The sequence below is a fragment of the Propithecus coquereli genome, unplaced genomic scaffold (assembly GCF_000956105.1).
Source record: "Propithecus coquereli isolate 6110/MARCELLA unplaced genomic scaffold, Pcoq_1.0 Scaffold403, whole genome shotgun sequence".
In the NCBI taxonomy this organism is placed as follows: Eukaryota; Metazoa; Chordata; class Mammalia; order Primates; family Indriidae; genus Propithecus; species Propithecus coquereli.
Window position 1 is genome coordinate 2197731 of NW_012149764.1, and position 17898 is coordinate 2215628.

A 17898-nucleotide genomic window follows, 5' to 3' on the forward strand; every position below is an offset into this window, starting at 1 on the left:
CAGGAAGTTGTAATATTTAGAATAACTGTGACTACAGAAAAATGGAACAGTTAAGCGGGGCCTCTTCTGGCCCTTTACTAGGTTCCGCTGCTGCCCTTGGCATTGTCCTTGTAACCTGCAGACCATAAAAGCAAACACTTTCGCCATCCCACTATCAAGCGGGCATTTCCTCACACCAGGTTTTGGGCTGAAAATTGGAAAGCTCCTGCCATTCTTACAGTGTCCAGATGTGTCCGCTGGTGTTTGGCACGGTCGCTGGAGTTACTGAATGCCTTCTGACAGCCCGGATGCTGGCACAGATAAGGCTTCTCGCCCGTGTGGCTCCGCAGGTGGATCTTGAGATTTTCAAGCCTTGAAAAGGCCTTCTTGCAACCTTCAAACTGCAGAAAGAAAACAATTTTTGGTTGTTGAGAAGGACCTTGAATGCTTGGGTCTGGGGCACAGGAAAAAATAAATGTCTTTAGTGTGTACTTAGCCTAAAACAAAATAAAATCCAAACAGTAACAAATATTACTTCTAAAAACATCCATGTGTTTATGTGAGCTGCATTTTTCCACTGAATATACATGCCACTTTCTGTACCAGAATTGGGTCCCAAACTGATTTCTGTGATTACTTATTTCAGAGAAAATTCACTGTGAGCCATCTGGCTCAGTTAATAAAAATACAGTAATGTGTGTCTTAAAGAGTTATTAAAAAATTAACACACTTTTCCATTTCCAAATTGGTCTAAATTGAAGGAACTGGGAAGGAAGAAACTTTTTGACAACTAATAAACTAACAACAAAAAAAAAAAATCAGAGTGATGTATAATAGGAGAACTGAAGATCCAAGAGTCCAGGATGAAAAAGGCATGTGTCCACTGGATCAATATGATCATAAACTTCTTTAATATATTTGTAGGGTTTTTCCAACTCTCAAAAGAGTGACTATGTCAGTATATATGGTAATGCTAACTAAGCCTCATGAGACAAAATTTTTAACGTGCTTTAAAAAAAGAAGCTGGAGGACAATTCATTACTGCTAAATCATTTTCCAAATAAAGTACTGTAATAGTTTAATCTTTTTTATTTTTTATAAATTTTGCTATCTAATTCATGGAGAAAAGAATTGAAAGTGAAAGGCTGCAGATTTCAATAAATGCGTCATCGATTTGTCAATAATATTTATTGATAGTAACATTTACTTAATGTCTTCTGTGAGCAAAATATCAGCTACTATTATAGGGTCAAAGTGATTCCAATCCTTGAAGTAGCAATCTAATAAATAAAATGTGTTAGAAAAAGCCTATAAATGAAGCATAAAGGTGAGATGGGGATTTATCTTTTACCTCTCTGTTTGGTGCTAAGCTCCAGACTATTTATGTTACTTTGACAGTTTTAATCCCATTTGACTTCCCACTGGAAGAGAAACTTAGAAATATGGAAAACCTACACAGAACATATCTTAGTATGTTTAAAGCAATTAAGAGACCTTGCTTCTTAGAGAGGAATGTGGGGGGTAGGGGTGGAATACAAGTGAAGAATATAAGTGAATGTAAGTGAAGAAGGTAAGTTCCAGATGATTTGCATTCAAAATTAGCAGGTATAACTTAACCCTGCTGCAAGAAATTTTATAAAACTCCCAGTTTCTCACCTACTTATTACAATAGCTGGTGGAGGCCAATGTTCATGAAGGAATGGTCCAGAGCTGGCCAGGTTTTGATTACTGGAATTTTCATCTTTAAGTAAAGGATGAACTAAGTAGAAAGAATAATTAAACATGTCATAACTCCATCTATTTAAGTTGTCCAGATTTTGCATGGTGGAGTATTTTAAGAAATTTATGAAAGTTGCACTTATTTTTGATTGAGAGTTATACATGTTTCACAGACATATGTTGGTTTATTTCGATTTTGATATTTTGCTTAAAATAATTTTGGTGTTTTCCTGATTTCTATTTCACATAAAAATAAATTTAGCCTGAACAGAAGACGAATGCTGACGAAGCCAACTACTTTTTCAGCAGAGCGAAAGGCATATAATGCAATGTCGCTAGAGGGAGGGAGGAGCTGAGGGGCTCGTTTCTTCAGGTTTTCCAATGGGTCTCTAATCTGAGAATAAAGGGGCTCAAAATTACCCCCCAATTCATAGCTAAGAGGCCTCTGCTGACCAAACCTCTGTTTTTTAAGGTTCTCTCTGAATGACGACTCAAGAGCAAACTTTTGGAGCTCAGTTTATTTTACTTGGAATCACCTGGTGGACCTCACTTAGGTCTGAAATGAGCTTGTGGTTTTGGACACGCCAAGTCTGTAGCCTAGTTCCTAGTAAGGCTCTTTTGTAGGGTGGATTCCGTTCTGGGGCCAGCTCCAGGGGTGCAGACCCAGACCTGGGGAGGCCTCAGTATCCACCCCTTTCCACAATCGCCTCAGATCTCGGTCAGAGAGAAAGTTGCATTGTTTCCGCAACGGCATGGGAGTGGAGAACTACTTTCGAATAGATTAATAAGGTCTCTGTGAGTACCGGATAAAACAAGACCCCCAGTTCTACCAAAAAGCAATTAGAGGAATCCCAGACATAGCCTAGACAAGTTCAAACTGTCCACTTGCTCAGACATAGGCTACATATAGAATAGCACTTCCAAAGTCTTTCCAGTTAAATGTCCACTTAAATGTCCAGTTAACACACAACTGATTGCTATTATTACTGTTAACAGAAGCAATAATCAAAGATCAAAGGGCTCACTGCATTCCAAGCAAATCAGTGAAAAATGAACATTTCAGAACACTCAGACTATTTAAAAAACTTTTTTCATAAAGGTATTTATTCTTGCAGCATGTTTATCTGATACTTTTGTAAATCTAGAGTGTACACTCTAGAATCAAGAGTTATTCAATTTCAAATAAATACTGCATATTACAATGTAGATTTTGGAGAGAGAAGTCAAGAGGAAAAATATGCGAGAAAATTAATATGGATAAATATAAGAGTTTGGAATTAAATAAAAAGAGACATAATGAAGTCTGTTTTCTTATAAAATGCATGAGGGTTAGCATCCAATGTTTTGCTTGACATTTGATCTTAAGTGTCTAGTGCAGATGTTGCTAGCAAACAGTAAGTACTTAATTAATGATTCCTGAGTAAATGGACAAATGAATGAATGCCCAGGAGCTACATTTTTAAAAGACCCATACCAGTTACTGCTTAGGTGAAGTTCTTTCTTTTTTCAGTTTTTTTAAATTTGAAAATATTAAGGGGGTACAAATGTTTTTGTCACGTGGATACCCTTTTTAAATAGTAAGGATGGAGGAAAATATAAAAGCCCAGATCGAAAACGACAACAAAAAGATTATCCGTAAAATGGCAAAATCCAGCTGATGTCAGATGTTTCCTTTGTAACACAAAAGGCCAGAAGACAACGGAGTAATATTATAGTATTTTCAGGGGAAAAGATTAAAAATGAAGGGTTTGACCTCACTAAGTTGTATGAATTAAGGCAGGAGAAAGGCAACTTCATGCACGCAGATGTTCACAGTATACAAAACACCCACTCACTCTTGTTGAATTCACTTGAAAAAATCATGAACACAAGACTAGTAAAATCAAGCACTAAAGGATTAACAGATCTCTTGGTGGGGGACCTAACACCCAACTCATCACAGGAGTGTGGAGGACACCACACCTGAATGAACATTGTCACACTGACAATTCTGCAAGATGAGGAAGAAGGTGCTGTTCGTTTCTCTCATGGTGTCTGGATGAAACTTGAAAGCAAGCAATTTTATAATGAATCATTATCATTCATTATGGGAATAACCCTGTAATTCAGCACAAGAATTTCCTCTCAGGCAGTTTTACCCCGAGATTTATAAGTTCAATTAAATGCAAATGCATTAAAAATAAACTAACATTTAGGTAGGCTTATAAAAAATTGTTACAAAATGTACCCAAACTGGATTCTTTCAGTTTGGGCAAATGGCTGCCTTTAATCTTTCTTTTCATTTTTTTCATGTTTTCCAAATCTTTACTGAGCATGTCTCACCTTGTAAACGAACATCTAAGCTTAGGAAAGCAAGGACCATTAGCAGTATTTCCTTGGATTTGGTCAGATGCTTTCTCACCACGGTTCCTAAAGTGCAAGTTCATTCTGAGATCTAAGGTTCAAATCGTCAACTGACTGCTGTGTCACTGCCATGGACCAACTCCTACATGAAATTGACCAATATCCTATTCTCAGATCCTATACTTCCCGCACTGGCTGTGGAACCACGAACCCAAGACCCAGTGACACACGATTGGATCTGCAGGCCAGAGTTTGCCTGAGGTTCGAAAACAAACCATTTACAGGAAGACAAAAGAAATAGCAACAAACAAACTCTCAGAATCCAAGGGGGCAACAGAAGGAGGAAGAATAGAATATAAGAGAGACAAAGGTAGGGTGATAATTTGGGGCACGGTGGCAGAAAAGGGGCCCCATGTTGATTAAGCATTTATTCTATGCCAAGCTCCTTACTGGGAATTTTCCCCTATATTAGTAATTTTATTTAAATAGTATTTTTTTCCCCAACAAAGACTGAGTAAGACCCATGGGCATGGCTCTTGTGTCTTAGGCACCAGGAGGAATAAGATGAATAAAACTCAAACCTTACTCCCATGAGGGTCAATGCATATGGCTGGGCAGGTTAAATACTGATGTACCCCCAAGCTGTGGCTCTCAAAGACATGGTTCGCAAGCCAGTGGCATCAGTATCGCCTAGGAACGTGTCAGAAATAGAAATTCTCTGACTCCACCCCAGACCTACAGAATCAGAACCATGGGAGTGGGGTACAGCAACCTGACAGTTAACAAGTCCTCCAGGGCCACACTGCAGTGTGAACGGATGAGTCAGAGAATGACGTTCATGTTATAATCATTGGCCATTTTCTTACAAAAATCTTCTGACACAGTAAAGCATTTTGCAGAATTAACCCAATTCTAACTCACATAAGAGTCACATGGGCTAGTACTGCAGCAGCCATCCTAGGACTGAAAAGGAACATCTCCATTCCAGAGTAGGGCAGGGTTATCTCTGTTCACACAACAAATAGGACAAAATCCCAGAATGCCAATCTCTTACCAGAGACTCTAAATTCCCACTTTTTAATCTGCTACTGGGCAGATGTCTGGTTGGAAATAGGTTTGCCGGAAAGTTCCCTCAATGGCCTCGGGACCAACAGAACACCCCGCATTTCTAAGCCCACTGCATTCCTGCTGAGGAGCAGCACTGAGGGGGAGCCATCGCTTTCCATTTGCACATTTCAGTGGCTTTACAGACACTCATGAAAACAGTGCATGAAACCGTAAGTGACAGAATTTTCAATCTCATGGGTTTTGAAAATACAGCATTGCATGAAGCCTCACTCTGAAAAAAATCTCTTTAACTCTGAGGCTGTTTTCAAGTAACAAACTCTAATTAGAAAGTTTGAGTTGCCTCAAACCTAAAGAACCTTAGCTTGCACCACTTTGTTAATTTAGAAGATTATTTCATATTTAAAAGAATCACAACTGGACTGTAATCACCGTCTCTATATATTGGCTTGATTGCGGATTGTTGACATTAAGTGGCATTAAGATGACCTTTGAAATATTACTTTCCCTTTCTATTAGAGGCTTTTGTGTAAGGTTCTAAAAATGAAAGGCTCATTAGACACCATTAAAATGGGATTTATTCCATATGTGTAACCAATAATTAAGTAGACTATTCCTCCCTCCCCTAATCAGCTACTTAGAGAGCTGAGAAGCGTAAGTTCGTATTCAAAACAGTAATAACAACAAACCTTTCCTGATCAGGTTTCCATACCATTGCTAATGTCAAAAAAACCCAAACAGAAAGGAGACTATGATATTGGACACGCTTTTTAAAAATATACATTTGATTTCAATTAAGGCTCAGTGTTTACGACCCTTGGAGGTATACGATTTTACAATTTCATCAGTCAAGACTAATTAATCCCATTAGTGATGGCTGATGCTGTGATATGCAGCAGGAATTGACTGACGGATTATATCCCAGTTCACATCTCTCCATACAGCCCAAAGACAACAGAGATGAAAGGCATGGCTGGGAGTGTCGGCGAATATTTCTAACATGGCAGGTACAATCAAGGTGACTTCCACCGTAAGCCCAAGAGTTCAAGTCCACTCTTACCAAGCTCATACCTTCAAAGGGTGTAAATGAAAGACTGCTTCTCCTGTGACTCATGAAGAGATGGCTGAAGGAACAGCTGAAAGCCACCTTACACACCTGAGAAGGTGAGAAATCTGACACATGTATTCAGCTGGGATTTAGTTCTGCAAGTTCCCTTCTAGAGCAGTGCTTCCCAGCTGTATATGCCTGTGAATCACCTGGGGGTCTTATTAAAATGCAAACCCTGATTCAGTAAGCTTGGGTGGGGCCTGAGAGCCTGCATTCCTAACAATCACCCAGGTGATATTTCTAAATGTTGAATGTTTGAAGATTACACTTTGAGAAACAATGTTCTGGGGATCATTAAATGATCCTTACGTTGAAAACGTACAGTTTGGTGGGATTTTTAAAAGAAAAAATAAAAAACAAAATAACCAGAGAAAGGATAAAAGAATAAAAAAATTTGCCTTTGATGAACCAAACTGTGGCAGCTTCATTCTTAGGTATGAAACAATAAAATCTAATTTTAAAATTTAAGTGCTAAGGCCGGGCGCGGTGGCTCATGCCTGTAATCCTAGCACTCTAGGAGGCTGAGGTGGGTGGATCGTTTGAGCTCAGGAGTTCGAGACCAGCCTGAGCAAGAGCGAGACCCTGTCTCTACTAAAAATAGAAAGAAATGATCTGGATAACTAAAAGTATACAGAAAAATTAGCCGGGCATGGTGGCGCATGCCTGTAGTCCCAGCAACTCGGGAGGCTGAGGCAGTAGGATCGCTTGAGCCCAGGAGTATGAGGTTGCTGTGAGCTAGGCTGACGCCATGGCACTCCAGCCCAGGCAACAGAATGAGACTCTGTCTCAAAAAAAAAAATTTAAGTGGTAAGATAACAGAAAAAAAAAGCAGAAAGGTCAGAGGAAACAAAAAAGGACAGGGTCAAAACAGAAAGAGTGCAGAAACACACTGGGGCCATCTGATTTTGCTTCTCCTTCAGTCAACTTCGCACTCAGGCACACAACTCACTCCTCACTCGGTGCCACTCTGGTACCTGTCTCCAGTGCACTCTTACTAGTGCTGGCTGCTCCAGCAAATCTTAATATTTACCACCTCAGTCTGTAGAAAGTGTTACACAAAGGGAGAAAAAGAAAATAATGCAAATGTGTAGAAGCTTTTAAAAAGTAACTAGTTCATGAATCCATTACACTGAATAATACAGAATTCCTTCTGTTCCTGTGTCATTCAGACTAAGATTTAGGTTATTAAGTATGGCATGTCCAATTTCCTTAAGTAGTAAGTTTGACAGTCGATATCTCTGACATTTAATTTGACACTTCTTGTTTTATTTTTATTGTGAAGGTACATCCTCAGTCTTTCAAACGCACATTTTGGCTTGTGCTCGTCTTTCAAAAATTTTTAGAGCAATTTTTGTGAAACCACGAGTAAGTAAAAAATTCATGTTATTTTTGAGTATGAGTTCTGTCCTGGAACCAATGCAGTGCAGACAGCTCAAAATATCAACAAAGTGCTTGGGAGGGATGTGGCTAATAAACACACAGTACGTTGATGGTTTGAGAAGTTCTATTCTGGTGATTTTAATCTTGAAAATGAGCCACGTGGGTGACCCGAGACCAAGGTGGATAATGATGAGCTAAAAGCTGTAGTGGAAGTGAATCAATCTCAACCTACCCATGAATTAGCAGCAAGGTTTGAAGTTACTATTCCAACAATATTGGACCATTTGAAACAAATGGGCAAGGTAAAGAAGCTGGATAGATGGGTTCCACATGAAATAAAGAGAGTCAGAAGAGAAATCATCTCGAAGCTTGCCTTTCGTTGCTGTCATGACATAAAGGCCAACCATTTCTACACTGTATTGTTATGTGTGATGAAAAATGGATTCTTTTTGACAATTGCAAGCATTCAGCACAATGGTTGGATAAAGATGAAGTGCTGAAACACAGTAGTCCAAAACTGAATATTCATCCAAAAAAGCTAATGGTGTCTGTCTGGAGGTTCCAGTGCTTGTATTATCCACTACAGCTTCATGAAACCTGATCAATCAATTACAGCGGATGTGTACTGCAACCAACTGGATGAAATGATGAGGATACTTGTGATTAAGCAGCTGAGATTGGTTAATAGAGACAGGCCAATCCTCTTGCAAGACAATGCTCAACCGCATGTTGCACAAACAATGCTGCTCAAACTACAGAAGCTAGACTTGGAAACTTTCAGTCATCCACTGTATTCACCAGGCCTTGCTCCAACTGACTACCACTTTTTCCAGGCTGTGGACCACTTCTTGCAAGGAAAAATATTCAATTCTCAACAAGCTGTGGAAAATGCCTTTCTCGATTTCATCGCCACTCGCTCCCTAAGCTTCTTTGCTGCCGGCATAAACAAGCTACCGTTAAGATGGCAAAGCTGTTGTGCCTAGTTTAGGCACATACTTTGATTAATTATACTACTTCTTGTTTGAGATATAATAAACTACACTTTTGTGTCAAAATTGGACATTTCATATTTAATGACCTAAAAATTCCATGAGGACAGAGAACATATCTCTGCTTGTTCTTGCTTTGTGATTATACTCGTTTTGCAGTCAAATCACCCTCTTCCTCCATAATAGAACATTGGACCCAGGAGCATCTGTTGTCTTCTTTTGGTTGCTGAAGGTAATATCTGATTTTATAATATTTCAAAGGTTCTACACCAAGCATAATAATAGCCTTATTGGAAAATTATTTAGAGTCATGATAGGGTTATACCTGGTTAATCTGAGAGTCCTCTTAACTCCAGGGAAATCAGTGCAACCCAAATTGAGTTTCCAAAGGTTCCAAGTATCTAAATAGATTTGCACTTGCATTTCCTACAATAACCATCAAAGTTTTCCTTCCCCTGTGTTTGGCTGGGGAAGACTGAGAGGGTAAGAGACTATGACACTTTGGTCTCAATGAGTCAACCAATTTAGTGTGTACTACTCATCTGGCATTCTGAAGTGGCCTACAGTCCTCATTTATCCAGATTTTCTGGAACTATTAAAAATTTTATAGAATTAATATAAAACTTTTCTGTAATGTTTTCCTAAACTATAATAAAGAGATTCCAGTTACTGTGTTTTTCCCTGTTATTCTGGTGTACAAAATGAATCAATTAACTAGCTCATAAATACAACTTCCTGGCTTGTTGTGCTTGTTTTTGATTAAGAAATCTGTATAAAACAAAGGTCATCGAAATAGGCAGTATTAACGTGTTTCTTAATGGTTTAAGGGAATTCCTTGTTTTTTAACATTTTGGGCCCGGGGTAGTAGTCAATCTTTAAAAGGGTCTTTAAATGAGGTAGCAAAATAAATGAGGGTTCAGCTTAAAAAACGAAAATGGAAAAACTGTTTTCAAGAAGCCATATGACAATGTAGAAAGAAATATGTTATTTCTGTGCCAACATTTTAACCATATTAAATTTTTATGGAAATTATCAAGTGTCTGGTTTATAACAATTGAAAGGATCTGAGGACAAATGGAACCTCATCATGGGCATTATATTCACAACTAGAAAAACAATATTCCACAGGGCAACACTGATATTTAAGATGTATCATATGGCCATCTCCAGCTATTTGACAAATATAAGGTATCATATATTATTCATGTTGTATCAATACAATGCCAGAAAACTACAAATTAAAGCAAATAATTATTTCTGTGAGAGGGTAAATAATGGAAAACTGGTTGTCTGGGGGTTATATAAACATAACAGTAAGTTTTTGTTGCTGTTTTTTATTAGCATTCGTTTCATGCAATCTGTGAATATATATCCACGAGAGCATGTGTACTTTAGGGGTTGACAGACAACAAGAAATGCATTATGATCACATGATAGTAGAGCAAATATATTTTATGATTATATAATTAGTTTTGCATAAACATACCTGTCTTAGTTCATTTTCTGTGGCTATAACTGAATACCACAGACTGGGGTAATTCTGGAGGCTGGGAAGTACAAGAGCATGGTGGAAGCTCCTGGCAAGGGCTTTTGTATTGCATCATAATATAGAAGAGAAGCAAAAGTGGAAGTGGGCATGCGTGAAAAGGGGGCAAAGCATGAGGGGCAGCTTTGCTTTATAACAACCCAATCTGGAGGTAACTAATCCACTCCCACTAGAAAGAGAACTCACTCACCACTGTGAGAATTAACCCAGACCTGCAGGAGCAGCATTCCTTCCTCTGAATGACCTAATCACCTCTTAAAGGCTCCACCTTTCAGCACCACCACAAAAGAACAAATTTCCAACACATGAATTCTAGGGGACATGCTCAAACCATAGCAATTCCTAAAAGCAATCAAGTTATTTAATTTTCTGTGTGCCTGTGTTTTTGACCATCACACAGCCGGGTATAATTCCATATTCATGTGTCTACATAAGCACAATACTTCTATGAAGTATACATAAAGCATACAAATATAAGCAACATTCAGATGTTTTACTATTCTACATTAAAGAATTCTTTCAAACTGTTTAAATACAAGCAATATACCAAGTGACCAATTCCCTGCTCCACAAATGGACTGTGCACATATTGAATTTCTTGCACATTGAGAACTTCATTAGACTCTGTGGATGATACGAAAGAAACATCAGGCTCAATCCTGTTTTTCCTGCATTCGTAGTACATTCCAGAGTAGACATATACCCAGAATAAATTTGGAATTTGATCCCACGTGCTCCAACACTTCCATATTATTTTCTGCATACTAAAGGTGAGGTGAGCATCGGGGAGATGAGGAAACTGAGAGAAGTTGGGGAAATCATCCTTTGGATTTTAGGCAATAGTTTCTGCATTTTTTTAAATGTCAGAAATGTTCTTTGAAACTCTGGTTTCTCTGAAAGGTCTAGCTCAGAAATATATTTTCAACTTCCGGAAGACAAGATACGAATAGATAAAGTAAAAGAGAACTAAGTATGTAAAAGAAAAGGAAAAGTAGAAAAAACCAGAAAGAGAAAGAGACACTGCAGGGCAAAAAAGGGAAGGGAGAAGAAGAAAGTAAGAGAGAGACCCATGGCTTAGCAGATAAGTGATCAGGCTTGTCGCTTCTTTGTCCCCCCGTCTCTCCCACCCGGGCTCCAGTCCAGCCCAGCAGCAGTTCCTTAATTAAGCAGCATGCTGCTTCTTGCCTCTTTCCTTTGCATGTGCTGTTCCCTGTTCTTGGTGACATCTTTCTGACCCTTTAGCTTGGTGCCACCTCCTCAGGGAAGCCTTCCTTTCAGCTGTCACCAAAGCACAAAGGATCAGTACCCACACATGACCACCAGGCTTTGCCTACTGCCTTGCTAACACGTGGAGATACACTAATTGGATTGTTTGTTTCCCCCACTAGGCTGTGAGCTTTATGAGGACAAGGTACTGAGTCTTATTAATACTTTTATTGCCAGCACTAGGTACAGTGCTTGGCATATACTCAAGCGATCGTAGATTATTTGCTAAATAAATGCTAAACGAAATGGAGAGAACGTACTCTTTGTAAGAATGCATATTGATTTCCTAGACTTCCTTGTGTAGTAAGCTCATTAAGCCCTTTTTTTTTTTTCAGCATATTATGGGGTACAGATGTTTAGGTTACGTGTGTTGCCCTTGGTTCCCCACCCCCCAAGTCCGTGTTTCAAATATGTCCATCCTTCGGGGAGTGTGCATTGCACTCCTGTGTATACAAATACCCGTCCCCTCCTCCCTCCTCCCCCCTCCTCCCGCCACCCTCCCCCTTCCCCAGCATCCAATAGATGATGTTCTGATATGTGCATTTATGTGTTGATTAGTTAATACCAATTTGATGGTGAGTACAAATGGATTATCAAAATTTGGTATATGTTTACAATGGAATATTACTCAATCATAAGAAATGACAGTGATCTAGCACCACTTACACTTTCCTGGATTAAACTTGAGCCCATTATCCAAAGTGGGGCACCACAAGAGCAGAAGAACGAGATCCATTTGTACTCATTAAGCCCTTTTAATTAGGCAAGGCTAGTTACTGTGCCTGATGACATCAAATGGTAAAACATCGCAAAAGCTATAAAATGTATTTATGGGTTTTAGATGCTGCATTTTAGTGTCTTATAGAACTACTGTAAAATGTATGTTTCATTATTTTAATATTTAACCATGTGGGGAAAATACTAATAGCAACATATGGTTGTATTTTTTGGTGTGTGTGGATGTGATACATTAACTTCTTTATTGATGTTCTGAGAAATTTGTGGCAATACTGATGAAGTGAATGAGCTGTTTTCCTACCACACCCTTTTCCAAATTTGAGCTAAACACACAGATCTACTGGGAGCATGTTATTAGAAATAATTCAAGGCGCATAAATGTGTGCCTTCTTCACACATAAAGGAAAAGAAACTTTTAAATTGCCCTTTAAAAGCTGAGCTAATATGCTCTCAAATATGCCAGGAAAGAGCCTCTCATCAGAATTTCTCATGCAAACAAAAAAGATCGTTGCGACCTTGCCCTGAATTTCCCTGAGTGAAGTATCCCCAAAGAGCAGGTCAAGCAATTTCCCATAATGCCATGCCTCTGTCAACCATCCTACAGCCAACCTCTCTGCAAGGGAGGCAGAGACTCCAATCCCATGTCCCAAGTTACAAGTATGCTTAGCTACAGAGTTTGTGTTCAAAGTACAGGGGCTGTAGCAAGATCTTGGCTCTGTCTTCCCTGTTGGCAGTGAACTTGGCTGTCCAGTAATTAATTGTCTTTGACTACAAAGATGAGAATTGCCACTGCTTGCCTTCAGTTTTATTAAGAATTGGCATGCTTGGTTTAACAGAGCTAAGCAATATATTTATTTACTATGGTGTTTCCCAAAATGATTGCTGAATTCTGTCATCTCTTGACTGAGAAACTGTTTGTGGGTTGCAACAGAATGTATGCTAACATACATACAGCAACACAAACTTCCAAGACAAACTGTTTAAGTCAAGTTGCTTATCATATAGGCACATAGGTGCAAATATGTGCATAAGCATTTGGGGGTACAGCCATGGGCACATGCGTTCACACTTGCACACATATCCCACACAGATTCCGTAATAAATTTGTGTGTTTAAGATCTGTGTGCAGGGGTGTAGAAGCAGCATGAATTTGCCAAGAGAGAAAAGGAAATTCACACACGAAGAGAATAATTTACCATAAATTGGCCCACACTGAGTTGATTCCAAAAAATGGAGTGCAAGATGCCAAATTTTTAATGGCTCTTGCTATTCCAGATCTGGCCCTGACAAGCTTTGGAAGAGATGCAAGTGGGCAGGAAAGATGGGATTAAAAAATTATATCTTAAGCCTTTTCGCTTTCAAATGTAAAACTTCCACCACTATGACAGGGTGAAAGAGAGTGGCAGGGATATTTTCCTGACATCGTGCTTTTCTGAACAAAAAACCATTGATTTCCATTATGCATTGCTCAAATTCTGTACTTCTTGTTAAAAGTCATCTGCAACTGGTTGCTTAGAAAAGGAGGATATGAAAATAAGGGGACCCAAAAGCTTGCATTAGCCCTGGCGGCCATTACAAAGGGATGACCTCAGAGTCACTGCTTACTCAGTGCAGCTCAACAGTACTACGATTGACAATCTTTTGTGACAGCCCACACTGGTTCCTCAAAACCACTCACTCACTTGCTTCCAAAATGCTTCACCTCCAGTTCTTTTTCTTTCAAGACTGAGCTTTTCTGCATGGCTCTCCCATTGCAAGCCTGACTGGCACGTACATAGCAGGTGCTCAGAAAACCCTTCATTCTTTCCACTTGCTCTTTTCCTTCCTTGCTCTGATTTTATACTACCCTCTCCCATATCCAAACAACTTCCCTTCTTGGTTATGGAGGGAATCTCTCTCACACCACGGCCCTTATTCCCACATACCCTGCTTCCTACATGTTCATTCACGGGCAAAGAGGCTGCCATTAAATCCGTTAACTCTTTCCAGTGACGACCTTTTAAGTTCTGAGACCCACAGGATATTCAATCACTGTCACGCATGCACTGAACTCTGATCCCTATAATTCTTACGAAAATACCTTGGCTAAGAATTGTAACCTCAATCCTGTTGAATATTCTACTTAATGCAACCTCCACGCCACCCCCTCTCTCTGGAACTTGACTACATTTGTAACAAGAATGCTAGGTCTATGAAAAATCCCACCTAAAACTGTAAAGTCTGGGGTAGATGTGGACATTTCATCATCTCGAATATTTTCAATTTGATGAGAATATTGGTCTAATTATTTAGACTAGTTGGCCTTTGCACTGAATTTAAACTACTACTGTTTCTTATAATCCAAAGAAGTAAAAGAATGAGTAAGATGAGTTGTTTCCAAGTTATGTTTTTTTCTCTTATTTTATTTCCTTGCCATTTTACAGAGCCAACAATCCTGGCAGGAAAATATTTAGCACACAGTAAATCTTAATGGATGATGATGATAATGTCTAACATTTATCCATTAAGTATTCAAAATATCTACTATTATTGTTCCCATTTTACAAGTGAAGGGAATTGAGGTCTAGAGAGGCCAAAGTCACACAGCTAGTAGGTGGCAGAGCCTCAACTAGAATCATGGCCTCTGGCTCAGGTATTTAACCAAGTATTCCCTCTATGCAACTCCAAGGCAATGTTAATTCTCAAGAGGTCAAGGAGATACAGAAAGAAACATGTCTTGGAAGGAATCTAGTTGTACTCTTTCTTTTTTTCCCCTTACAAAGTAAAAAAATATTAATAATTTAAATTTACAAGGGCCAACTATCCTAAATTATACCGATCATTCTCGTCAACATCTGAGCACAGAGTTCAGCCATTAGCAATGACTAGAAAGTACTATGAGCCTTATGTTCTTGGCATAGTCTTCCTTTTAACTAACATACAGTTCTCAGATTTGAAAAAATATGGTATGCATCTGTGAGCCACTCAGAAACGAGCTGTTGAGAAAAAAAATGCAAAGTGATACTGGTATAATACAAGAGCCAACGTGACAATTCTAGAAAGACCTCAGTTGTTTGCACATTCAGCCAAATGATAAAATACCTTATAGCAAAAGCCCTTCTCATTTTATCAAATGTAAGATCCTGGACTTTATTACCAATTTACCAAAAGTGACAAAACTTCTCCTTCCTTACATACATACATAGCTAAGCCTTTCTTCAAAGTAACTTTACTAATAGAGAAAAGAAAAGTTACCATAATCCAGTAGGTATCTAATACATGTAAGGTGCTCAATAAATGTTTTTTTAAATGATTAATTGATCGAATATTTGTCTAAATACTTGTTTTAGCACTTCCAATTCTATTTGAAGCAAAATTCCTCAAGAAAGAAAAAAACAGTTCACTTTACTATTTCCCATTATTGGATAAAAGAATACAACCTACATCATATCAGAAGACACATGGCTATCTATTGTTAAACTTGGCCTAGACCTCTCTTCTAAGCTCCAGGCCTATTTAATATCTCCATACTAAGGGCTCATGGGCACCTCAAAGGACATATTCCAACACTTAACAATGACCTTGTCCCCCAAAGTCTTCACTCCCTGCTCTCTGTTCACCCAGCAATGCAGCCCCAAAGCCTGGCACGTCATCCTTGACAACTCCCTCTCCCACATACCCACCTCTCATCTCCAAGTCCTCAAGTCTCTCTCAAACATGAATACTTCTGTCCATCAACATCTGACCTTCCCAAGGCTAGGCCATCATCTCTCATCTGGTCTAGTTCATCATCTCCTCATGGGTCTCCTCCATCCACTCTTGTCCTCATCCACCATCTGGTCTCCATACTGTTGCCACAGTAATCTTCTGAAAACTGGAAATCTAATCACATCACTCCTCTGCGTCAAATTCTTCAAAGCTTTCCCATTGGCCCTTGGATAAAGGCCAAAGCCTCACCATGGCTCACAAGGTCTGGCTTGATGTGGCTCCTGTCTACTTCTCCAACCTCATCCTGGCTCCCCTTCCTTCCCCCTTCATTCCCTCAGCTTCAGTTTCTCAAACGTACCATGCCCTTTCTCACCTCAGGACATTTGCATATGCTATTTCCTTTGCCTGGAAAAATGTTTTCCTCCTATTTGCCTGGTTAAATCCCATGCATCTTTTAGAGCTCCGTTGAAGCATTTCTTTTTCAGGAAAGCATTCTCTGTCCAAGGTTAGGTTTAGTCTCTTACATATATGCCTTTATAACATCCTCATGGAATGTGAGCACCATTAGGACAGGGACACAGGCTTGTCCTTTTCATGATGCAGTAGTTTGTATAGTAAGCACCCAATGCAGATTTGTTGAATAGTGGACAAATGAGTTATTAAAAATTAAAATACCGGTTATTCATTTCTAAATGCTTTCTTTCTCTCTTTTCCTCCCTCTCTCTCTCTTTTTAAAACCATGCTTCTAGGGCTTACAATCCACTCAGAATAACTGTATGCTCATGAACAGTACTTGTTCTAACAATGGGGAATAACAAAAGATGAGAAGAACCTAAAGAAGATACCCTCAGGTCTGGAGACAAAAATTGTTTGTGAAGCCCTCTGTAATTTCTAAGTGCTACATGAAATGCATGTTTTCTAGATTCCAACTGCACACACAGAAATAACTCACTTTGACAAAGTTATCCACCAGGGAGATGAATAAATAGCTTCACTAAATACATATGGTACAATTACACCCAGCAATAAGTGACAATAGGTCTTGCTTTATAGTAATCTAAAAATTCAAAGCCCAATTATTTCAGCTGCTCAATAAATAATACTGAAAAGACGTGGTAGTAAAGCAACTTAAGAACATACTGTATTAGTAAACGCTAACAATCTCTTTATGATCCACAGAGCCACTTCTTTTTCTTCTGAAGGAAAGAAAGCTTTTTGTAAATTAAGAAAGAAAAAAAAAAAGGAAGGAAAAAGAAAGCTATCCATGAGCTACAGCCAAGAACAAAATGAAAGCAGGGAGTACTCCTTTTGATCTTTCAAGAGTAGTATTTAGTTAAAGAATGTATGCTGGACTAAAAAACATGACCAGAAACATGAGCGTTTGGGACCTGAAAAATGCGGTCATTGGCAACTGGCCTTTTAAAAATATATTTATAAGGAAAAAAAAAATGGACCTGTCTCCATAGCTCCAAATTTCAGGGTGAACTGACACTGACTTTAATGAAAGGGGTCAGTTTCAGACTTCTTTTTAGAATGCAGAAGCACTGCAAGTAATTGGGATAATTAGCAGTTTAGATATGCAAATCAAATTCAAACTTGAAATGACTGAGATGGAAAAGCAACCTCAACAGGGAAACGAGGAGAGGAGAGAGAGAAACACAGGGGAAAGCATGGGGGAAAAAAAAAAAAAAAAAAAAAACCACCGTGGCCTTTCTGGATGATTTGAGGTTAGCTAAAGACACAGTAAAGACAGATCTGGGACTCAGCTGGCTGCTCACTGGCGCTATGACCGAACCTTAAGACAACCGTGGTGACGGAGAGAGGGAAAACCAGAAGCTGCCTAGCCACAGGTCCACCCAGACCAAGGAAATTTAGAGAAAGACAATCAACAAGGCAGATCTGCAAATAATGCCCTATTTAGCTTTTGCTTGCATGCTCCCTGGACTTGTGCTGTTTATTATTTTTCTAATTTGAGCAAACCATGTAAGCTTTTTTTGATACCTCAACAATTAAATCATATGGCCAATAAAAATGTTTGTTTAGGGGGAAAAAGTTGGTTTAATAAGGTCGGTTTCCTT

The 17898-nt window shown here is 38.9% G+C and overlaps 1 protein-coding gene across 2 annotated transcripts in view; it reads right to left on the minus strand.

Annotated features, from left to right (window-relative positions):
• Window positions 1-17898, minus strand: part of GLIS3 (GLIS family zinc finger 3) — a 448343-nt gene that overhangs the window by 100799 nt on the left and 329646 nt on the right. For both annotated transcript variants that reach the window (XM_012652892.1, XM_012652893.1), the window contains exon 5: window positions 219-380. In XM_012652892.1, the coding sequence (XP_012508346.1) occupies window positions 219-380 (162 nt within the window). The remainder of the gene's footprint in view (window positions 1-218; window positions 381-17898) is intronic.